General features: G+C 35.1%; 1 protein-coding gene and 1 long non-coding RNA gene across 2 annotated transcripts; both read right to left on the bottom strand.

The window, feature by feature from the left end:
- Positions 1 to 1858: 1858 nt before the first annotated feature.
- Positions 1859 to 2771, bottom strand: LOC136069873 (probable calcium-binding protein CML16). Its single transcript, XM_065778940.1, has one exon. The coding sequence runs from the start codon at positions 2656 to 2658 to the stop codon at positions 2146 to 2148; it is 513 nt and encodes a 170-aa protein (XP_065635012.1). The 5' UTR covers positions 2659 to 2771; the 3' UTR covers positions 1859 to 2145.
- A 12749-nt stretch (positions 2772 to 15520) lies between these two features.
- On the bottom strand, positions 15521 to 16750 carry LOC112010820 (uncharacterized). Its single transcript, XR_010631067.1, has 3 exons — positions 16533 to 16750; positions 15729 to 15863; positions 15521 to 15643 (listed from the first exon to the last, which is right to left on the bottom strand). It is a non-coding gene; the product is annotated as an uncharacterized LOC112010820 (long non-coding RNA).
- Positions 16751 to 26444: the final 9694 nt, after the last annotated feature.

The raw sequence follows: 26444 nt of genomic DNA, 5'->3' as shown, positions 1-26444 counted from the left end.
AAGTGCATCATATCATAACTTTAATTAATGAAATCTACAATACATGAGAGAGGAGAAAGTAACACATCATTGTGCCTTAACAGCATAATTACTCTTAGCATTACATGTCCACTGAGTTAATGTCTTTTGATCAACACAGGTACATATAGAGATAAATTTCTCTATTTTTGGTCCTATACTTGTTAAGATGCAACAAATGTTTTGGTATTTTTGCATTCGTACAAATTTTAATTAAATTTATAGGTAAATTACACTACCCTTCCTTGAAATTTAATAGAATGATACTCTTACATGTGTTCTCTTGAGGTTTGTATCAATGCATATTTAGTCCATAACCTCTCAAACTGTCATATTATTAACAAATTATTTATTTATTTTTTAAAATATTCTTTCCCAAACTATGGATTACATGAAATCCCTTTCCCTTTAAATTTGTATATGAATGACACTATTACATAAGTTAATAGGAATTCTTTTAAAATATAATATTTCATAAATAAAAATTAAATTCTTATAATTTATATAAAACTATTAACACTACAAAAAATGTGGGCTATAGCCGCGTTTTTTAAGCCGCGTTTACAAAAAAACGCGGCTATAGCTAGGGCTGTCCACGGGCCGGGCCGAGTCGGTTTTGTGCCCAACTCGGACTCGACCCGCTCAGGTCGGGTGGGAGAGAATCAGACCCGCAACCGACTGCCGATCATCACAGGTCGAGTCGGTCAGATTCTAACAAACGATTGTTCGATTCAGTTGAAACCGACGAACGGCAGTGACGAGTGTGGGAATGAAATCGCGTCGGATCTAGTTGGAGGGGAGCAAAAGGTCACCGATCTGAGCTTAAACATCGCCGGATCTGAGCCAAAGTTACCGATCTGAGCTTACATGTCACTGATCTGAGCTTAAACGTCACCGATCTAAGCGATTTTTTGAAAAATATTGCCAGATCTGAGCTAAAATCATCGAATCTAAGTGGATCTGAGATATATTGTCGCCAAATCTAAGAGAAAAATGGGTAATCGTCGCCAGATCTAAGTGGATCTGAGAAATATCGTCGCCGTATCTAAGCGAAAGATGGGTAATCGTCGCTGGATTGAACGGGGGAGGCTTTCATCTGAAGTGGTGGTCGAGCGGGTCGGGTGGCTGCAGTTTTAGAGGAGAAAACCCGCCACTCGACCCGCCGGAGTCGGGTTTGGAGGGTTGAGACCTGCCGCCGACCACTAGAGTAGTCGAATCGGGCGGCGAACGGCTCGGTCCGGGCGGGTTTTTCAGTTTAGGGTTGAGACCTGCCGCCGACCACTAGAGTAGTCGAATCGGGCGGCGAACGGCTCGGTCCGGGCGGGTTTTTCAGTTTGGGCGGGTGACCAGGTCACATGGACACCCCTAGCTATAGCTGACCTATAGCCGCGTTTGGGTAATGTCAATTTATGAAACAATTGAGTATCATTTTATAAAACTTGAAAAGAAATTGGTGTAATTTTTTCCATAAATTTTTGGTTAGAACCTACGCAGTGCGCAATATATAACTATTAAAAAGAAAATACAACTCCTCCCAACCTTTTTTTTTTTTGAGAAAAACTCCTCCCAACCTAACCAATAATTTTAGATCCAACTGCTATTAGTATTACACTATTTGTATATACGTTTATATTGACCATGGCAAGAAATGGTGTCGGTGCTGATTGCTTCAACGATGACATGCTCTAGCGTGTTTGATGAGCCAAAGGAAATATAATATAATGGACCACCTATCTTTTCCACGAAATGTCTTCATAAATGGCCCTACAACCTTTAATTTGTTAGAAAATCAGTCATTTTTACTTCCAAGGCAAACAATCATAGAAGACAAATACGAAAATAGTCAAAATACTAATGATTAATATCAACATAATATACAGGTTATTGTTCTACTCAACAATGAGAGGGATTGATGTTTTTTGAGGTGTCGTCAATTTGATTTCCAAAACATTGCTTGCAAATCCTTTCAAAGACATGATGACCTCAAAATCCCTTACACACATTCAACTAGTTACACACAAAAATTACAAAAAAAAGAAAAAAGATATATTATGTTTCCGATACATACAACTTTTTGTGAGTTTTAAGAGGCTTTATGTGTCGGATGCACCATATACCGCTAGCTAACTATACCGATGCTGGAACGGTGAGTCCAAGAAAATCAGCGGCGGATTTGGCCATGATGGTGGAGAACTCGTTAAAACTAATGACACCATCACCATTAGAGTCAGCCTCGCGCATCATCTCGGAGAGTTCTTTGTACGTCAAAGGGTGACCCATCTTGGCCATGGAGCCAGCAAGCTCAGCGGCGGTTATGTAGCCATTACCGTCGCGGTCGAAGGACCTGAACACTTCCAAGAGCTGCTCCTGGTTCATGAGCACTTCTTGGGTCATGTCTGGTAATATGGCAGTGACGAGTTCGTCAAACTCGACGCTGCCATTGCTATTGGTGTCCATGTTTGTCAGCAAGGCGTGGAGTTGGTCTCCTGTTGGCTTTATCCCAAGCGATCGGAGGAGAGCTGCAAGCTCGAGCTGGGTTAGGCTGCCGTCTGAGTCCATGTCAAAACGCATGAAAATGTCTCTCAGTTGCTCCACCTGGTCCGATTCGAGAGCAGCTATCATTTTCATTTTCATTTTCATTTTTATCAATATCAAGCCAACACGATTATTAGACCTAAAAAAACAAAGGAAAACAAAAAAGCAAAGATCAAAGGTTGTGGTTTGGTTGGTGGGCTCTTGTACGTGTTGTTTGAATTATTATTATTATGTTGGAATGTTTCAAAGTTCAAAGGGAAAGCGCGTCGAGGACCGTGAAAGTGAAAGGGACATTTATGACCGACTGAAATTTAAGTTGCAAGCGATTTTGAGGGAACAGTACTACTTTTTCGAGGCAAAAATTCGTTTTTATATTTTGGACTAATTCTTATTTTGGTTCTTAATTTAATTTCGCGTCTATCTTATTTTTTGAAATCGAAAAATTATGTTTTCTTTGGTTTTTGCCGTCAACCTAATAACGGAATCTACATTTGTACAAGACGGAACGTAACATTAACATGTTAAATACTTATGTGATTAATAAAATAAAAATAATAAATATATTTGACCATTTAAAAAATACCACATTAGCATGTAAATTAATTAAAAATATTAAAAAAATAATTTAAACTGAAAAAATTAAATTAAAAAAAAAAACTTTTTCAATTTTGAAGATTAAGAAAAAAAATTTATTGCAACTATCTCAATTTTTCTTCAACTTTGTTTAAGGAACAAACACTAAATTAACACTCCTAACTCTATGTTAGTGTGTCTATGTCTGTGTTTTTTTTTTTTTTTTGATAACTGGATGCGTCTGTGTTTGTATTTATTTCATTTGCTTCTTTCTTTTATGATAAGCCAAAAAAGAAAAATTAAAAGATCTTATCTCTTTCTTTTGATTGGTGTGATGTCTTGTCTTCATGAATCTCTCTCTCTCTCTCTCTCTCTCTCTCTCTCTCTCTCGGTTTGTGTGTTGTGTTTGTACTTTGGGCGAAAATGGCCAAATACCCCCCTTCATGAAATTTGTAGCAAAAAAACATTGTTTCAGAATTAAATGGGAATCTACCACTTTTTCTAGTACTCAAGTTCACTAAACTTGAGTTCCCTATTTTCTATTCCACCGTGGCACATCTAACATGGCATCTAGGTATTTAAAAATTCCACTTTGTACTCGAGTTTACCGAACTCGAGTACTGTATTGTGGTACCCGAGTCCACTAAACTCGAGTATCAGTATATATTGGCCACAATTTCTTGAATCATGCCTATTGATACTTGAGTCCGTGAAACTTGAGTACTATGTTAGGTACCCGAGTCCATGAAACTCGGGTATCAATCTGTATTGGCCCAAATTTCTGGAGTGCAAATCATGCCCAGTGATACAAAAGTCATTAGCATTGCCATTTGGAGTATTAGAAGGAGAAGAAATAAATAAATAAATGTTAATCTTTGAGATATCTTTTTTTCCAATGAATTATTAAGCATATTCTTTTCTTTAAATTTTGCCAAGAAGCAAAAAGACTTTTACACAAGAAAGCAAGATCGGTTCACGTTTAGTATATTTCATACTTATGTATGTAGAAGCCAAAACAGAAGTCACCTTTGGTACAAACAACTTGAAATTAATTATTTAAACATTGTGTCAATGATGCATGGTTTTTCTGCTTCTATTTAGTGCAAAGAATTATTGCCAGTCTGCTTACTGCTTACTGCTTATTAGTTCTCTACTTCCTTGTTCTGCTTTTGAGATAATTGAGTTAAACTTTTGCAATTCAATTGCCCATTGAAGCACTACTAGTTAATGCTAAAGACCACTATTCTTTTGGGCCCCAAACTCAATATAAATATTGCTAAGGATGGGCATGTATCCTTCTTTGAGTACATAAGTGCACTATTTGGAACTTTTGGCTTGAATTGGGATGAATTGTCAATGAAGTGCAATTCATCAGATCAACTACTTGATTTATGTAAAAAATTTTCCTTTTTTGTAATGCTAATCATAGAAGTTCTGACTTTTGACTTGTTCTAAACATTGCTATGATATGATCAGTTTTTAAATCTTAATTTACTGTTGTTTGTATGGAAAGAAACTTATGCATTAATTGTTAAAAAAAGTGTTCTAAGCTTTTGAGTGAGGCTGCTTATTAGTGATTATGGTATTTTCTTTATGGACTCTTAACAATCTCCTTTCAATTATTTATTTTGCTTTCACAATTCATCATTGAAGTTGCAGTAGATATGCTAAATCTGCCACATATTTACTTTTTATTCATACATGCAGTAGGTGTAATGCAGAAATGTGTACGAGCTTCTTTTGCTATGTATTAGCTGTATAGCAAAGTACATTTCCTGGTAATTCTTGATAGAGCTGCTGTTTAGCTGTACAATAAGTAAGCTAGTCTTGATGGCATATGTTACTTTAAGTTAAGTTAAGCATTCAAAATATCAATTGTCCATTATTTTAATTTTTGATTTTTATGTCCTAGGATTAATCCTTTATAATGATTCAAATTGATTTGTATTTTGATTTTTTTTTTTCTAAACATGATGTTTCATTACTTGGTAGCACTTTTATTTCAAATTCTGCTCAGAGACTTTCCTGCAAGCCAATATAGGTCATAGCAAGGAGTAGGTGGACTGCTTTATGTGGAAAATTTAAAGTGAAACATCTAGTGATTAGTCTCATGCTCTTTTTTGTTCACTTGGATGTCTAGTCTAGTTGTTTTATTTTCTTTCTTTCCTTTTTGGGGTCTCTTTTGGTAAGTTCAAGCTTTAAAAGCAGTTTTTTTTTTTTTGGTTTCTCTTGCATACTTTTTAAAAGGGGTTTCTCTTGTATACTTATCATATACTAGCTATGTGCCATTTTCTTTTCTGTGAATTTAATTTGCTTCTTCAGAAAATAAAAAATGAAAACATAATGTATTACTGTGGACAGTATTAATTATTTTCGAAGGTTATTTTGGTAGGTTGAATACTTATCAAATACTAGTTGAGTTTTGTAAAATAAGGAAAAATGGATGCTGGATTCAAGACAGTGGCTGCTAAATATTTCAAGACACAACACTAGTGAGTAGTGACTGAGAATTAAGAGTCTAGCATAGGTGCTAAGAAGGCCCTAAAATTGACTACAAATTAATAATGTTGTTCACAAATAATTGTATCATGCCAAGTTCAATCGACGAATTAAAGAATTTTGCTACAAATGACTTTTATATCTTTTAGTATTAATTTGAAGTTAGTTGTACCAACTTTGAAATTGTTTGTTGCAAATCTGCAATTGTTAAAATGGTGGTCGCTTTGATTGTTTCAATATAAGCCATCTTTAGTTATGGAGGAAACCTTGTGCATTGTTTCATGGGTTTTGGTAGTGTCTTGTGACTCTTTTCCATCTAGCATATTCAACCCATTTGTAGTTCTAGCTTCATTCACCAAAATCAATTTATCAAACAAAAAAAATTGTTCACTAAAAAATCAAATGGACGTAAAGATTTTAAGAGTACAGCAATAAGCGAGAACTTCTTGCATGGATGTAAAGATGTGCATGATTTTTATAGATTGATACCCTAGTTTAATGGCCTTGGGTACCTAACACAATACTCAAGTTTCATGGACTTGAGTATCAATGGGCATGATTTGCGCTCCAATAATTGGGGCCAATACAGATTGATACCCGAGTTTCATGGACTCGGGTACCTAACACAGTACTCGAGTTTCACAGACTCGAGTATNTATATATATATATATATATAAAGTAACAATTTTATAAACATTTATCCTACATCATCAATTTCCTAATAATAAAGTAACAAATTTAAAAGTATTATTTTTTCTTATCAAAATTTTTTTTGGGAATAAATAACAAAAAAATTGCTAATATTTATTAACTTTAAGGTAAACTAATTAAAAAAAAATTCTAATAACATTAACTATTTTTTTAGATAAAGTAAAAAAAAAAAAAAATGCAATTAACATAAACTTCTTAATTACGTAAACTCCTCTTTTCTTTCTGTTTATATCAAGTTATCAATTTTTTCACAACTTAAAATTATCTAATATAAAAGTAGGGCTTTATATACAGTTTGGTATATTTTTCCCTTTTCCTACCGTACAATTTCTTGATATATTCTTTCCTTCTCATACTTACCTTACCTATGAAACTTGCATATAATATGAATTCATTACTCAACAAAGAAATTGGCTTAATAAAATAAAGTCAAAATGTTTGACCTTTTATTATTTTATATGTGTATAATATATATATATATATATGTGTGTGTGTGTGTGTGTGTGTGTGTGTGTGTCTATACACATTATGATCGAGATTCAATTATTTATATGTCTATACACAAAGTCGAGGAGGTTGAGTTTGAATATAAATTGCTTTTATCATATGCCAAATTTATGTAACTATTTATAGATTATGACAACTTTTAATATTGTTAATAACAGGTTGATGATGGATTTTCACTTTTTCTATGTGTACTATGATGGAAAGACGTATTATCATGAGTTGCATGGGTTGTCATATCAAGGCTCAAACCAAAAGCAAATATGTGTTAAGGTGAAGTGTGAGATAGGTTTTATGAACTTGAAACAAAGAATATTGAAGGTGATGGGGTTAGACCAGCCTAGGCATAACATTTCCATCGTGTATCGAGCACCTTAACTAGTTGTAGGCACCCAAGTTGTCTACAATTCACTAAAGTTATCGGGTGGCGCCGAAGTGAAAATGATGTGGGAAGTTGTTAAACAAATGGTGGTGAAAGGATTCGTTACTTTGGAGCTCTATGTCACTGTTGAGCCTGCCATAATAGAGGCTGGAGAGGGCTCACAATATACTGTTTTGGATGGAACTGTAGATAAGCACATCGACTCAATACCATTACAGTCTTATCAAGGGTGTGCAGAGAACACAGGAGATGGGTATGGCAGTGAACTGTGGCATACATTTCCCTATGTGCACTCAACTAGGAGGAGGAAGGGCCTTAGGAAGTGTATGAAGGAGAGTATTTATCTCATGATGAACTGCATGAGGGCATATCCAAAAATGAAGATGATCACAGACTTGTTGATGATGCAACCCATATTGATGTTACAAGGGATGACTTCGACGAGTTCCTAGATACCCTGGGTGAACATGAGGATGTTGATCATATTGAAGATGTGGTTGTAGAAGAGAATAGAGACACATGCCCCGATCCTAATCCTATGCCAAACTGGTTTACCAAAAACAGTTGGGATAGTATGTTTAATCCATCATTGGTTATGCAAGCGAAAGTATCAAGTTGGACACCTGGGGAGCAGCCAATGAAAGGGATGGTATTCGTGACTAAATTGGTAATGCGACATGCATTGACCTGGTATGCAGTGTGAGAGAATTTTAGCTTTAAAACTAAGCATTCAGACTCAGAAAGGCTTATGGTGAGTTGTGAGGATAATTCCTGTCCATGGTCAATTCGTGCGATCTGTTGCAAGGGAGACAATGGATAGAAGATCGCAAAATGCAAGAGCCCCCACATGTGCGACAAAATTCAGAATGCTCATGATGGTCGGATGATTGATTCGGTGTTCTTAGAATACGTACTTGAGTGTTATATACGAGAAGACCCTGCGTATAAGATAAAGAACTTACACCACGTTGCTTTGGCAGACTTAAAACACGAAGTATCTCACTACAAGGTATTCTTTAACTTGCATTATTTTTTCAATACAATGTAGTGACATCAGTCTTCTGTGAAGTATAAGCATGATATTTTTTTTTCACAAAACCTATGAATACCTTATATTATGAAAAATGAAATTGAAAAAGAAAAGAAAAAAGGGAATAAAGAGAAAGAAATATTATCTTCATCTTATAGCCTTACAAGTCTTGATTTTTTTTTCTTCAACTATAATTATTTAACTTGTATTCATTTCTAACATAATCATTATGGTTCACATACAAGGTTTGTGATGCCACACAAAAGGCCGTTGCAGCTATATACGAGGATTTTAAGGAGTCTTATGCAGAGTTACCGCGTTTTTTGGTAGGACTTAAGGATGCGAGTCCGGGTACAAAGTATAAGTTACTAGTGGACGATAATTATGAATGGGGAGCCTGTACATTCAGTAAATTATTTTGGGCATTTCATCCATGTATTGTTGGGTTCAAGAACTGTAGGCCGTGATTAGCATTGATGCAACCCACCTCTATGGAAAATATAAATGAAAATTGATGATTGCAATGGCGACAGATGCTAATAATAAGATTTATCCACTAGCCTTCGCCATTGTCGAGAGCGAGAGCATAGAAACTTGGGGTTGGTTCTTGGCTTGTATAAGAAGGTATGTTACCAACCAGAGACACATGTGTGTCAAATCTGACAGATAACCTGGGATACAAGCTATCTTCAAAGACACTAATCGAGACTTTTTACAGCCTCCCATGACAGAACATCGTTACTACCTTCATCATCTATGCAGTAACATCAACACTAGATGAAACTTTAAAGAATCTAGTATGGAGAGCAGCAAGTGCTACCCAGGAGTGAAAGTTCAATGCCACCTTCAATTTAATTGAGAATGTCAACTGAGATACACACCAATATCTGAAAGATGTGCCCAAAGAGAAATGGGTTCTAACTTTTGACAAGGGTTACTGTTATGAGGTGAAGACTACAAACGTCTTCGAGTGCTTCAATGGCGTTTTAAAGGGTGCTCGTAGCCTGCCCATTATGGCAATGGTGAAATACACACGATTCAAATTGAATGCTTACTTCGATGATCGTGCGCAATAAGAGCATAGTGCAGTTGAATTCGGAAAAAAATGGTCGAAATATGCCTTGGATATCTTTATGAGAAATATGGCGAAGGCGGAGCATCACAGGGTGACGTGATTGAGCGCGTAACAACAATCATATACCGCATAATCCAGGGACTGCTGGACATGGAGATCACATACATGGAGTTAATCTATTGCAAAGAACTTGCATGTGTCAAAAATGGAAACTGTATAAGATACCATGTTCACATGTCACTGCAGTTTGTATTAGGTATCGACATGATGCATGGCAATACATTGACCTATGCTATAGCGTGGACGCATTATTCCGAAGCTATGCTCCTGTTTTCCCTACGTTGAAAGATAGATTATCATGGCTGGATCCTAAAGAAACTCGAAGGGTCGTCCCTAAACCCTCGATTGATCTTTGAGAAAGGTCACCCTGTCTCAACACAAATCAGGAATGAGATGGACGAGGGCAGGAAATGGCCGAGAACCACACCATGGAAGGAGGGGGGGGGGAGGGGAGGAAGGTGCAATGCGGGTTGTGTGAACAAGAGGGGCATAACTGAAGAACATGCCTAAGCAGAATGAGGTACTGACGAGTGGTGGTCTTGCTGACTAGGTATGCTAAGTTTGAACTGTGACATCCTTCTAAATGCAACTTGAAACAAACATGCATGATATATGCCATTGGATCAAAATGCATGCTATATGCCATTCAATTATGTATTATAAAACTTAAGAAAAATTGGATAAAATTTTAATGACCAAATATGGCATTTATACACACACATTCCCTATAGGATGCATACAAAAAGTCATTAGCATTGCCATTTGGAGTATTAGAAGGAGAAGAAATAAATAAATAAATGTTAATCTTTGAGATATCTTTTTTTCCCAATGAATTATTAAGCATATTCTTTTCTTTAAATTTTGCCAAGAAGCAAAAAGACTTTTACACAAGAAAGCAAGATCGGTTCACGTTTAGTATATTTCATACTTATGTATGTAGAAGCCAAAACAGAAGTCACCTTTGGTACAAACAACTTGAAATTAATTATTTAAACATTGTGGTTACTTTATATATATATATATATATATATATATATATATTTTTAAGAAGAGGAAGTTCAGTAGAACACTTATTGTTACTTTATCCAAAGAAGTTGATAAAGATCAAAAACTTTTTGTTTTTATCTAAAACCTTATTAAGTGAATGAATTTATTGAAAAATCTAAAAAAAAATTTGCAATTTGGTGAAGCCACTTGGCGCAACCATGGCTTCCAAGCCCAACTTTTATTATATAGTAAATGATATGATATGATATGATTTAAATATTGAATTTATTGATAAATTATAGGTAAATTAGTTTTTAGCTTAGCTATAATAAGTTCACATTAGTGAAGTACAATTCTCAAATTTGAAACCTTGAATGAGTAAATGCTATCGATATGATTTATGTTTTCATTTCCTTATTTATGTTAGCATATAGCTAGAAAATATTTCTTGTAAATTTTCATATTAATTTTATAGTGATGGTTTTGAACTATTACCGCCAATGAGTTATAGCTTAATTTACACTTGCTTCTTTCCTAATAATAGATTAGAAGGTCGATATTCAAAACCATCTGGATGTGTGACTCACTGGTGGTAATAATAAAAAGATGTTTTAGTTGACATTTCCACTATTATATTATCTAATTAAATTTAATACTTGTTTTGAGGTGAAAATGGCCAAACTCATTACACAGTTAAATTTCCACTATATATATAGAACGATGTATATATCAGCAGTTGTACATAGTTAATATTGCAAAACTCATGCATAAAAATCTCATACGAACACATTCTAAAAACTAAGCATTTAAGGCATTTAACTCATGCATAAAAATCTCATATTGCAAACACAATCTAAAAACTAAGCATTTAACTATTACCTTTATCTATTGGTCACAACAAGGTTGACTCAAAGGTTAAATGGATAGCACGTTGGTGGATGGAGACACTGACACTGCTCAAAGACTTGCAAATGGTGACCCAACAGTAAAGTTTCTGCTTCCAGTTTCTGACTCGCACATGGACTTGGAAAGAGAGAGATACTGAAAATAGCTTAAAGCTAACGGGGGGATCGTTTGTTAAATTATGCATTTACTACGATGGTTGGCGCTAGTAAATAGGTGTGTAAAAAGTGTGCCACTTGGTACTCGTCTAGGACTTGAGTATTGTGTTAGAAGTACCCGACTCCATTAAACTCGAGTATGGCTCGGGTATACTAACCAAAAAGAGTGAAAATCATCCAGATTCATACTCGAGTTTCTAGAACTCGAAACTGTAGAGGTACTCAAGTCCACTAAACTCGAGTATGGCTTGGGTCTTAACAAAATATGTGTCGTACCATGCATTAATACTCGAGCTTCATGGACTTGAGTACTATGTAGTACCTGAGTCCACTAAACTCAAGTATGGCTTGGCTATGTCCACCATTGTAGTTTGCAATAGAAATTTTGAATAGTATGGCTTGGCTATGTCCACCATTGTAATTTGCAATAGAATTTTGAATATTATTTTTTACTAGCACATTACTTTGGATGGTAGGAATTAAAGTACAAGTAGGTGATGGCTGTGCAGATCTAATTAGATAGTTTCTTATTTTTCCTCAAATATTTTTGTTTCCTTTCTTTCTTTCTTGTAGGTGGATTTGTAGTTGTAGATAAAAAAATTGTGTGATTTCTTTCCTTCTTCGCAACATATTAACCACATATTAGGTGATTTTGCAGAGTTCTTTTTTTTTTTTTTTTTTTTTTTTTTTTTTTTTTTTTTTTTTTTTTTGTGATGGCTGTGCAGATCTAAGAGGTTTTATTTTGTTTTGTTTTGTTTTGTTTTTTGGTATGGTGTACAGTTTTAGATGCAGAGTTTTCTTCCAAAAAATTTGTAAGTGAAAATATATATATATATATATATTATAAAGTCAAACTATTTTGTTATAGAGTTATTGTGACTAGTTAATATTATGAGCATGTTTAATTAAAAAAAAAAGGTGGTATGTCAAAAGTTTTGAATATATTTATAGCATTTGACAATTGGCATACTACATAGTATATAAAGTGTTGTAAAAATGTCAAAGTTTTAAATAACATTTCGTGTATATAAATAAAATAACTATAATAGTAACTAAATATGCCTCATAAAATAAATATATAACTAAAAATAATAATTTATCATCTGTTTCTAAATATATATATATATATATTTTATTTATTTATTTATTTATCATCTCACTCATTGGTCATTACTCAATATATAATGTTTATACTAGGGAAAAATCACGAATAACAACCGAGCCATTTCAAATACCTTTCCTATAATATTTTCAAAAGAATAAAACTTTTTGAAATGACCAATTTTAAATGACACGTACATGTTCAAATTTGATTTGGGGAGTAAAAAATAATAAAAATGCTCGAGCCAAAATAAGCAAAATGCCCAGAACATCCCAGTATGGAAAGAGTTTTTTTTTTTTTTTTTAATAATAAATTTTGGTATTGGAATATGCATTAGGTGCAAAATGGAATTTAAAACATTGCTACTTAAATTAACCAGTGGCCAATGGTATACCTCATCTCCTTTAAGTTCCATTTTATTGGTAAATACTGTATAGTATATACTCAATCCTTCCTTCCCAAAAGAGACTAGCATAAACCTTGGGTAACAACTCTACAATATCACTGTTACTGAAAGTCTCTTGTTACTAGGACCTACCAAACCAAATGAGGTCTTCCAATGCCCACAAGAGCAAGTAAAGCAAGATTTTTCTTAGGTATTGCCATGAAAGCGTGCACACACGCACACACACACACAGATTAAAATATGGTAAAACCAAATAGAATTTAATTAAAACTTTTGAACAATAAGCAACAATAGTCTGCCCAACAAAACTACACAGCCATGAATTATGGGCTCTGGTAAGTGATAGCCTTACAGACAAGTCTATCTATAAATAGTTTAAAAAGACCAACTAGAAATGCATGTGCTTAAAGGATTTTAGGCCTTGTAAGCATGTCTTGGAATCCATCTCTTAAAGGAGAGAATATCTATAGCAGAGTGTCCAAGTTCAGCATGAGCCTTATGCCCCAGCTACTTCAACCATTTCATGTTCCACTGTACTTCGCATAACTGGATTGTAGTGGTAATGAAGTTCTCCAACATCATCACCAAAGAGCTTTTTCCATCCATCAAGTCCCACATAATAAACTGATGAAAAGAACAAGTTCAAATTACGGAGGTCATACAAGTACAAATTGACAAACATGCATACACAAAATGAGTGAGGTTGGCCTGTTCCGCCAAGCTCCTAATGTTGGAAAATCTAGTTTTGCATCTCATACAAAATACACAGCAAAAGCAACAATCACGGATCTACTTCATTAATGAGAGATAACATGTAGTCTTGAATTCTAGAACAAAGAATAAAAAGTGTACCTTGATGCAGTGAAATTCAAAATCAAGACTTGAGAATACCTTTAATCTTCATCTCAATTCCACATGGTGCCCAAGAAGTGTGGTCTCTCAATCAGTCTTTTTGTACATTGATTCTCAAAGAAAAAACCTTCTTTTTCTCCTTGCAGAGAAAAAACTATTTTGTTTTCTTTTCATCATACGTACATACTAACTACCTTGGTAGTTACTTTATTTAATAACTCTTATTAAATAAAAACTGATTATCTAATTGGGTTAGCCTTTTGGGCCTACCCAATTAGGTTTTAGTTTGTGGCTTAAGATGGGACCAAAGGGAACAAATAAGACTCTAGCTCCAATGGGCCTTGGGTTTTTTTGTCAACTCTTGACAATTTCAAAGTTGCCATTAATTATATTTAATACCACTATATTTAGTAAATTATATCCCAAGACTTTATTATATATGCAACTCCTTCATTAAAATATTCGTAGTAATATAAAGTCATGAATGTTGACTGCCACTTTGAAGATTACTACATCTTAATCCTTGAGTACTTGGTTTAATCCTTTATGTTATTCATCATATATTTATGAAATCCAATTTAATAAATATATACTTTAGTAACTCCTTACTAAAGTGGTTGGGCCCAACACTCTGAATAACCAAACCCATTAAACTTATCTCAATGAAATATTTTATATCTCCATTAAGAGATTATGAATTCCATCTTGAGAATATATGCTCCATCAACACTAAATGTGGCTACCCAACATACTGAGGTTTTGATCATGTCTTATAGATCTCACTCCTGATATATCAAAGCAACCTACACCTCATGATCAAGTCCATTATTCTCTTAGGATTTAGAATTGATGTAAATAGAAGTTGTGAGATTTATTATTCATTTGATAGTCGTTAGGAAAATAATAAATCTCACAACGGTCCAGTTCAATATGTCTTAACTCTTAAAACATATCAACATTTCAATGAAAAGTCTCCACTTCTATGATAAAGACAAATCATCTTAGTTGATATGTTATAGTCTTCGCAGATGAAATGCCCAATTTCATCATTGACTACAAACTAAAATTCTGAGTTTACAAAGAGCTTGTGATTTATATCTTCTGCGACTTTTCACATAAATCATATACTATGCATCTCATGGACTAAGATAATGTCTCATTAGTTCATTAATAAATAGTCTCATATAATTAAACTATTTAATTATTTATGACATGTCAATAAATTGGATTTTAGGGCATAAACCCCAACACCTAAATAGTATGGAGGTTGGCCTGACAAACTTACACCACAATTCTCATGCATCTTGTACGTTGTATGCTATAGAAATTGATGGAGTGCAGAATATTTAAAAACAAAGCACCTAAATTCTTGCCTGCAATTACAAAATTCTAGGAACTCTTTCAAATTTCAATGCTTAGCCCTCGATTCAGTCCTCCCATACATCCATAAACTTGGGCAAAAAGCAGGGAAGAGGAGTTGGGAGGAGCAAGTATGGGTGCCCAAAAGCAAAATTCAAGTCCAAAAGGAAAGGATTTTCCCAGTCCTTTATTTTATATATATTTTTCGTTACTAATATATGTTTTAATTGTTTGCTCTTATATCTAATATTTCAAGGAAAGTAATACTACCTACTTCCAATCAACATCATATGAAATAAGCTCAAAATAAAGCAACATCATTGTTTCCTTCAACAAATTTCAAGCAGACATTAGGCAATGTAAAATAATGGGAAAGAGCACACACCCAATGTCCAGGACACCATAAGCATAGGGTGAACCAAATCCAACAGAAAATCGTGTTCCTTTGAGCCGTCCTCCTTCACTGTCCACATAATATAGTCCAAGACCCTACAGCCCATAGAAAATACAAATTACAAGACTCTACTTAAAAGAAAATGTGATAACATGACATGATACAGTCATATGTCTTTACCGTCTCATCCTATCCAGAAATCATGGTCCCAACAGAGAGACCCATTCCACGGTAAGAGTACATAATGTTTGCCAACAGCTTTGATGCCCTTGTAACTAAAATTCTGCACTTGTTTGCCAATTCGTGCAATCGGCACTAAATAATGCCAAGAAAGTGTCAATTAGGTAGTGACAAAAGAAGGAAAACACATAATATTGGGTTTTAAAGGTTCCATACACTAAAAAAGTGGGCACTGACTGTGATGACATATTCACAACAGGGCATGCTAGGAGTTCAAACTATTTTCTATGGTTAGGCTATTTCATTGGGCATTGGGTTAGCCACCACTTAAATATCTAAGTAAACCTGGGCAAACTGGCTTTGCATAAACAGTCAAATTAGAAGTGACTATTTAACAAATCAAACTCTTTTTCCATTTTGGGAGGGATTGTTATTATTTCTACCATTTCAATTATCCATCTTTAAAAAGAGCTAAGGAATAAGTGTCATAATGAAAATAAGTAATTTTTTTTTATAGTCAAGATAACCCAATATGTAGAAACCACCACCACAACACCAGTTTCTAGCTACCTAATGTATATACAAAGCATTGAGACATCACCTTCACTATACTAAAAAGGTTCGCTTAACACATTGGACTTTTCCTGATAACATCAACATTACAAAGTAGACAGCATAAAGCTAATGATACTAACATATCATCATTGTTATACACTAACAAACTCAAAATTAATTGTAGCCAACATGCCTGAAAAAATACATTCTAAATCTGGGGAAAACAGCATAAACATTTTATTAAATTACCTTAATGCCCAGATTTCTGTGCCAAAACTAACAGTCAGTAGCTCCTACAGCCATAGTGCCAAGCATGTAAGGATTGATTTCAATGATTTTCTTTACAGACTGTGGTGCTGATAAGATAAGGAAGGAAAGAGTAAATGCAACATGACATTTCACATCCACTTTAGACAATGCAATTGAACACTACGATTACTGTTACTTACAACATTAATTGGTCAATTATCTCAAAAAGGAACACATACAGGCTACTCTACAACACCCTTCTCTGCAGCTGCACCTTCCAGTCCTTCATGGGCTAATGCCATTCAAATAAAAAATATTTGAGGAATAAATCAACAAAGAGAAATTGAAAGAAAAATATACAAGTCAGTGTGGGGTGCTGTCGTAGGCAACCAAAAATAAAACCTATACTCCAAAAAAATATATGTAGTAGTGCGAATAAGGATCGTTCCCCCAGAGAGTATCTAGCCTAGTTTTATGCTACATGAACAGGGAGGGGGGGGGGTTAAGTATAATGAAAACAATTTTAAGAAAAACAATTAAGGAACAATTCAAATTAAAGTATTGAAATCAATCGAGAGAACAACCCTTGGTCCAAGTCAACATCCACCATCAGAATTTTACAATTGATCATTGATGTAAGTATATATCAATTCACACTTTGAATATTCACCGTTGAAACTATTTTCCTATCTCTCTTTAGTTGTAGTTAATTAGAAAAGAAGTTATCTAATTAACCCTAACTACTAAACAACCCAAGACAAGCGCTAAAGGTTTAATCTAGTAGCAGCCTTAAGAACTAGAGAGATCGATGAAGCTAAACAACACAAACACAAGCGGCTACATTTAATTTAGTCGAGCATTCTTCCTAAGATCTAATAATTTCTAACGCAGCAAATCATTAAATCTTGGTTGCTTCATAAATTAGAGAGATCAAACAATTACGGATTTGATATCTAACCTAGCAATAGATTGCAATGAATAATAAACTAGTAGGCCTCCTAGTAATTAAACGAGACAATCATGAAAATAGGCACAGAAGAACATCAGATATTCAAAGCATAAATTGAACAATAAAAACAAATTAGATCTCACGGTTTTATTGATTCTGAGGCTTCAGTTTCCTTTGACCAAGTATAAAAGTTTAGCCACACAGAGCCATAACAGAAAACTCAAAGGAGAAAATTAGAGAAGGGGGGAGAGAGAGGCGTGTGTGCGTGTGTCCAATCTGATTTCTCCTCCCCCTTTTACACGTTAATTCCCCCTTTCCCAAGCCTACAAAATATCCTAAAAGTATTCTAAATAATAACATTCAAATCCGACTAATTAAGGAAAAATATTAAAAATAAAATAAAGTCCTAATATAACTAAGAAAGTGGTGTTTTTCAGCTGGAATTTTTGTGCATCAGATCTGGAACCTTCCAAAAATAAACCGCATCAGATTGCGTATTAGAATTGCAGGCAAAGGAACATTCCAGAACATCAGCAGTGCAGGTGCAGCAAATTCAAGCTCGATTTCGACCTTGATTCCACCCGTATCTCTCAAAACTCAAAACATGAAAGTTGTAGAGATTTGTCTTGGAGTTCCACAATATCTTGAATCATCTCAATCAGAGCTCGGATGAGAGAGTTATGCCCAGATTATTAAGTGATGTCAAAGCTGTCCAGAATCACCCAATTAACTACGTTTTGCACTTAATGCCTCCATTTGCATCCTCAATCAAAATATAAGAATAATGAGTACATTTAGGCACCAAATAAATATAAAAGACTAAACATTAAGGGAGAAAAATATGACATTTTGCATTCTCATCACAGTGCTACCAAAAATTTCATCAAGGCTTCCATTGCAAGCATCTTTAGATCATTTTATGCTGAAATTTCTTGCTTAAAGTGTTTACCACAAAAAATAGCAAACAACCTCAAAATTTTCCACTTTTTTCCCATAGCAAAATTGGAAGGAAGTAGTACTTGCTGCAATTACTCATTCTAAAGTAAGCGAGTTGTTTCATAAAGTTATAAATGTTGGTGTTTTACACACAATAGAGTAATAGACAGGAAAAAGTAGTATTTTAGAAGTTAACCATGAGATATATCATGAACTGCTTATGGTTAAACTTCATCTTAGTACTAAGACCTTTGTGTACTAAGACTTTAGAATTTGATACTTACTCTACTTTACTTGTGTGTTACTCATAGCGAAATATAAGTACCTTGTTATATTTAATGTACCAATACTTGAAGTCATTTTTTGGGAAGTTATTGAGAAATGGTTTGACAAAAGCTCTCCTCTACTATAAGCCCAATAATTTGTTTCAACGTTATTTTGCCTTCAAGGGTGCCAAATAATTTACTGTATTTTTAATTGCTTCTTTTTAGCCTTAATATAACTGGTTAGGGGTACCTGCTTTGATCCTGCAGTCACACTTACAGAAGGAAAATATATATATATATATATATATACTAGTACTATCTTTTCCCTAGTAAGATAGTCATCCAGATATCAAAAATGTTAGTGAGATATGATTCCCTTGAGTCTTTCTATATAAATCATTATATTCCTCATGCTTTCACACATAACCTCTGCCCATCAAGAATGGAAAGAATCCTTTAAATACACACACGCGCACACACACACACACACATATATATATAGATATATATGTAAACCCTCAAAGAGTTGCCTATGACAACTCACTATGTTAAAAAGATGATTTCCTTTTAACGATATTAATCATTTCAACTTAATGGACTGTATCATTAAATTTTTTTTTTTTTTTTAAAAAATCAAAAGGAGAAAGAAACATTTGCTAAATATAAACAATCAGAAAGTAAGGCAAAAGGATTTTAATAATAATAAGAGTTAAAACTATCAAAGAGTACCAACAATATTAGGCACCTGAACAAATGTTATAAACACAAGACTATTGCAGGCTTTGTATGTCAGGCTAAGAACATTGGTTTTCATTTCTTCCTCTTTACAAAATGAGATTATATTGGACTTGAGGAGTATAACTATATACTTTAATGCCACCCTAGTGAAAGCTTTCCCTTTTAGTGCAAGGAACATTAAATGATTTCCTTATGTTCTTGCTTCTCTCTCTGCCTTATTTTGTTACTAATACTTAATATATTACACTTTTGAACCCCAAATACTTACACCAATGAACTCTAAAGGTAAGATATTAACATCTTAGCTAAAGAGAAAGGTAACCTTTCTCTGTGGATAATCATTTGATTTTTAAATGATACATTCATTTTCTTATCAATACAGTAATAACCTCATGATTCCATTTTCTTAGAAATCTAAGACAGGATATGACAACAATACAACATAAGGAGAATTTACATTGAAGATCAAATTCACAAGGGTTTCATTTGAAAGAAGCAGGAGTTGGAGGTGAAGAATGCATGCTTGATGCAAGAAGGAAGCAAGAGAAGTGATCAAGCTTCTCAATTTATGAGTAAAAATATAAGGTAATGAAAGAAGCAAAAATATTTGGTACCTTTAGCTTATTTCAAACTAAGAAGATTTTCTATAAGCCAATCTTACGTGACAACACCAACCAGCACAATTAGGAATTGACACAATAATATCGACAAATGATTCTTCTTTTAGTTTTTATTTTTATTTTTTAAAAGGCGATTTCATCCATTTCTTATCATTTCCATCACCTGCCATGTTTATTTTGAATGGTAAAAGGTTCCTAACAAGTGTGCATGTACTTTAATCTTGAGCATAGAGTTAATTACTTCTACACTTATAGTGAGCTAATAACCCTATAAACTGAATTATGTTTGCACTGTATCTTAATAAACCTAAAAAACACTTAATCTGACATACCTTCCCAACACGAAGGGCAATAAGCCATGCAAGAGTAACAGTAAGAAGACTTGTAGTAAACAGCTATTAGCATCCCAACAAGTTCATGTGTCTTTATACCTTTGAAATGAATAGTTTATACAAGTTTCAGGCCATCATTAATTACCAGCTGTGTCTCCTCCCCAAAGCAGCACTGATTCTTAACCATCAAAAATCATCCCTGTTTTCTTCTTCTCACTAGTTCCTTGACTGGTCTCACCTTACCTGAAAACAACACAAGCAAATACTTATATGCAAATCATTTAACTATAAAGAGATGTATATGTAATCAGTATTGAATTGAAGTATAGTACCATGTCCAATCCCACAGTCAGGAGGATGTGTCCGTGTTCGTTGTAGCCTTCGCGATGAATCCTCAATGTGTGAAGCCTTTGGTGGGGGGGGGGGGGTATCTGTGTCTAGATGAACTCGGTATGCACAAACTTAGGGGAGGACAGCACTAGGGGTGGGTTGCCCAGGGGTTAATGTGTGAAGCCTTTGGGGGGGGGGGGGGGGTATCTGTGTCTAGATGAACTCGGTATGCACAAACTTAGGGGAGGACAGCACTAGGGGTGGGTTGCCCAGGGGTGGGCATGAATCTCATCTCATCTCTACCATGTACATCTGCGGGGGTAGGGCCGGTAGTTAGTCGAGGAGATGTACGAGTGGTGGGCAACGGAGATATGTAAGGAGATGTAGGTGGGCAGGTATCATCACTTCTCATGGATGGGAACCGAGATGTGTCCCCATGGGCAAACGTATGGGATGGACCCGCATCATCATGTGCCATGGAGCCCATGTCATAACCAATGTCCAAACACATCTCAGCTCCTGTTTAACTTGCTTCCTCCATGGTCTAGTCATGCACGGGTGTGTGACACTGACTAGATGTGGGCACGGGTGTGGGATACTAACTAGATTTGGGATGCTGACTAGATTGATGGCCTCCATACCCCTGACGTCCACCTACTTGCCGACCACGCCCTATAGCCGGTTCACTTATGTTGCATGCATCACGTGCATCATCCAAGGTCAATTGACCGATCTTTTCAACAGATTACAAGGCATTAATACAATCGGTGTAGATCTTATACCCTGGTTCGCACTTCACCATAATCCTCAACTATGATTCAACTTGTCACAAATATACAAAAGTAGCGTCAGTAGGTTGAACTAAACTATGTGAAGCGAGGTACATTTATAACAAAATAGTCTTTGTAAACTTACTAAAGTGTCCCAGTACAAGGTCTCTTTTATAATATGGCGAATAGTACGGGGATGAAACCACACCATATACTCGTCATTGTAGCTCATCTCCCCATGAAAGGGTGGTGCATCGACAATTATGGCATGCGTAACCCATTTAGCAATATGCGTGGCATGTTCTTGGCCCCAGTTTTTATACCGCTTGCCCTAGAGTGTTATCTTGTAAAGTTTAGTTGAAGTATCGACATCGACTGGTATGCCTTACTTCATCCCAAACTGTCGGAGAACACGATCAAGGTGATGGCCTTCAACCACCTTAAAATATATGAGCGGCACGATAGACCTCCATATTTGTTGGCCTGCCATACAATATACAGGTAGAGAACCCAAATAATTTCTGTATGGCTCCCAAACAATCTGCAATGATCCAACAAATGCAAACAACCATATTAACAATATAATTAGAAAAAAATGTATAACGAATGTGAACAATACATGTAACTCTGCTCTAAAATAAAAAAATGTTTATTCATTCCAAAGCAAATTGTAAGTACAACAACTACATGCCAAAGTGGTTCCCACTTGTAAGGCACGGTACCTGATTTGGCCGCAATGAAGCAAGCGACACACGATAGGCGCGTGGGACGTGCATTGCATGTTTAGTTGTTATCTTAGCCCCTTTCCATCTAGCAAACAACACAGACATAGCCTTCATATTAGTTACTTACATAATCCCTATGCGAAAAAAGTTAATGCGGAAATGTAAAATGGTAACTATCTAAGATCTTACATACCTGATAGCAAGTGGACCTAGGGTCAGTGCCTAGTGTGGATGCCTCATCACAAGACATATGTGTGGAAACCTCGCCCATGCCTACAATTGCACCAACAGCAGTGCACCACCAATCTGCTTGGTTGTCTTCTCTGATGCCTTACAAATGTGTCTATATAGCCAACTTAGTGCTACACTAACCCAACTATAATTCTTTCTGTTGCTGATTGGATTGAAAGATTGCAGATACATAATTGAGACCTATTCGCCAAACTTGTCCATAAACAGCGTACCACCTAACATCACCAGTATGTAAAACTGAGCATACTGCTGCACAAGCACCTCAGTGGCATCAACCGGGAGAAGGTTGCTAAACCACTCCTCAAGCCATTTGGCTTTTACCCTCGGCCCTTCCATCACTGTAGTGTTCTTATTAGCACCAACTGCTCTGTTTGGCAGCCTATGCCCTAACAAGTAAGTGCAGAGGTCGCCCCAATTGTCCATACGGGTATCTCCCACCACCAGCAACCCATCTACAAGTACCCCTATTATAACCTCCATGTCTTGTAATGTGATGCTCATCTCACTATGGGGTAAGTGAAATGAGGTCGTCTCTAACCGCCATCTCTCTACCAACGCCGTGATCAATGCATGGTCAAGGTCCATATATGGGACCCAAAGTAGCCCATCTAACCCCGCATCTATGATATAAGCTACAATCCATGGATCTAACCCACCTTCAAGCAGACCTTTCTCTCGATGACGACAAGTCAGTACACCTGGTACTTCCTGCAAACAGAGCAGCTTAATATTAATAATAGCATTCACTAAGCATGTAATAATTATGCTTCAAACTTAAATGCCAAAAATCTTTCTCTACATATATTGACTACGATTTTGGACAAGTGCATACCTCGCCTGCCAAAGAAGCATCCCAAAGCAAACTTGAATGATGCACAACCTACCTCGTCAAGACAGTCTGTATAGAGGGTCCCACTCGATGTGAGTCCATATCTTGCATAAATTAAAGGTGATTAATGGCCCATTAAGTGACTACTAGCCCATTAGGTTAAATGCAAAGCATAAACATTCTAATTCTCTTTTTAAGGAGCATGACACATGAGGAAAACTCACATAATTGAGTTCCTACTTTTTCTTTCTTTTTCTTTAATAAATTTCTTTTATAAGCAGATTCAATGAACTACTAGATGAAGAAAAAAGTGTTATTTGTGTTATAGTTTATTGGCAAATTTAAAAGAAAAAGAATTGCACTAGGGTAAAGTGAAGCCACTTGTTTTGGATGTGTTTATGCCTGGTAGGTAAACAGAGTCATGACATTACAATGGGCAGGGTGTCTAAATCTTTGAAATTGGTATGGCAGTTCACAATTAGAAGTTGAAAGTATTATGCATCTTTTAATAGGTATTATGCAATCCAAACACACATCTTTTACTTGAACATCTAAGGGTTATCATGCATTTGGTGACAACAGCAATCAGGGGAAAATTCACTTCAAATATATAAACTTTCTTCTTCTTCTTCTTCTTCTTCTTCTTCTTCTTCTTCTTATTTATTTATTTTTAATTATAAATATATTTGACTGAAAATGGCAATAATATATATCTAATGCAGCCTTCACTGATTTCATAAAAAAAAAAATGAATTAAACTTTAGAATGTTAAGTAGTCCAAGCATCCTACTCATTATTCAACAACATCAAGCCCCAAAAAAATTTAGGCTCAGCTATGGATCCTCTATATATTCTAAACAAACTACTCAGTCTCACAAATCAAATATGGCCTTAATGAGAAAGCTAACTGTGTCCTACAATGACTAATTGCTCTAATTACACATGAAAATGTTCGTTAAAAAAAAATCTAAAATTACACCACAAATACCCAATGCTCAAACAAATATTGAGATAATGAGACATACCTTGTGATTCCAAACTGAAGATGCAGACCGAGAGTGAAAGTAGAGAGCGTGAGCAAAAGGGAGAGTATAGAGCGAGACCAAGACTGAGAGGGAGACCAAGAGCGAGAGGGAGACTGAGAATGAGAGCGACAGTGAGACTGAGAGGGAGATTGAGAGCATGTGGGAGAGTTAGAGTGAGATGATAGCGAGATTGAGAAATTGAGAGCAAGTCAATAGCAAGATTGAGAGAGTGAGAGGGAGATTGAGAAAGGGGGAGATGAAAGAGTAAGCTAAGTGTGGGTAACAGGGGTTCAGAGAGTTTAAGTGGGGGTAACAGGGGTCATACTCGGGTTTAATGGATACAGGTATTAGACTAGAACAGTACTCGAGTCCAAGAAACTCGAGTACCAAGTGGAATTTTTAAATACCCAAATGCCATGTTAGCCATGCCACAGTGGAATAGAAAATAGGGAACTCAAGTTTAGTGAACTCGAGTACTAGAAAAAGTGGAAGATTCCCACTTAGTTCCGAAACAGTGTTTTTTTGCTACAAATTTGTGAAAATGGTGGCATTTGGCCATTTTCACCTTGTACTTTGTATATTTCTTTTTCGTCAAGGTGAAAATGGCCAAATACCACCATTTTCAGAAATTTGTAGAAAAAAACAATGTTTCGGAACTAAATGGGAATCTTCCACTTTTTCAAGTACTCCAGTTCCCTATTTTCTACACCAAGAGAGAGAGGAGAGAAACTCAAGTTCCACTCACCATGATTTTCTCTCCTCTCTCTCTTGGTGAGTGTTTGCATCTCTCTTCTTCTTCTTTCTTTTCAGATCCATACTCTTTCTTTCTTTCTCTTGGTGAGTGTGTTTTTGTTTGTATCTTTTTTTTTCTTTTTTCTTTTTTTTTTGGATTTGTGTTCTCATGTTTGTGATCTTGAATTTATATTCAAATATCAACAACTGGTGGGTGTGGCCATGGGTAAATGGGTTTCAGTCATGGGATTTGACCATGAGATAGAGAGAGTTCACATCATCAATTTTTGGCCATCGGCCTGTGGGGGAGAATGACCCAGATTGTTGTGGTGGTTGTTGTGAAACTTAGATCAATGGTGGTGGTGAGAGGCTGAGATTGGAAACCGTGGCCGAAAAGAGACGGTGGAGGATTTTTTTCATGTGGATTTGATGATTTTTCTGAGCTTATGGGTTTGATTTGTTGGAGGTTTCGGTGGAGAATAGGGATTTTGTACGTATTTTTCATGTTTAGTTGCTAAAAAATGCAAGAAAAGAAAAGAAAAGAAATTTTAATTTTGAGTAACCTTACATGTTCTTCCCTGAAGAACATGAAGAACATGTTACTCTTGTTCTTCTGAAAATATTAAAAGATAAAAAGAAAATAATTTAACTTCTACTTTTAATTAGATTGTATTCTACTTTTTTAATTATTTTATTTTTTAATTAAAGTTAAAATTGATAAATTAAAATCTTTTTGTTTTTATTTTTAATTAATTTATAAGCTGATGTGACAATTTTTAAATATTATTTTAATGACCATGTCAGCTTAATAATTAGCCATGTTAGTATCTAACATGCCAACACTACATTTCGTCTGTCACGTATGCATTTTTTATTACTAGATTGACGGCAGAGACCAAAATGAATATAATTTTTTGTTTTCAGGACTAATAGGTGCAAAATCAAATTAGGGGCCAAAAATGTATTTTTCGCCCTTTTCTTATGATTGATTTTCTAGGTGGAGAAGAATTAGGGCTATTAGTTTTGGTAATGGTTAATCAACGTCTTTAGCTGTATTTCTTAATTGCCCATTTTACAAAAATTTTGATACCACCTTTATGAAAAATATAAAAAATTATAAAAAGAAAAAATTACTTTTTTTTTCTTTTCTCATAAAAAATTTCTTAAAATAATTCATATATAAATGGTATATATATAATAACTAATAGTTAAAACATTTAACTTTTTGTTAACCAGTTCTCGTTACATCATGTGGCTACATAAATTTATGCCATGTATACATTTAAAAATACGGAACAGTTGTGCCTTTTGAACGAAAGGAGCCTACTGAATGAAAATATATCTATTGAAGAGTCATAATCAATTAGGTATAAATAGTGGTTTATATTCATTTGGTAACTTCTTTTCA

The sequence above is a fragment of the Quercus suber genome, unplaced genomic scaffold (genome assembly GCF_002906115.3).
Source record: "Quercus suber isolate HL8 unplaced genomic scaffold, Cork oak 2.0 scaffold_194, whole genome shotgun sequence".
Classification (NCBI taxonomy): Eukaryota; Viridiplantae; Streptophyta; class Magnoliopsida; order Fagales; family Fagaceae; genus Quercus; species Quercus suber.
Note: the sequence above shows the minus strand (reverse complement) of the source record. Positions and strands in the feature narration are given on the sequence as shown.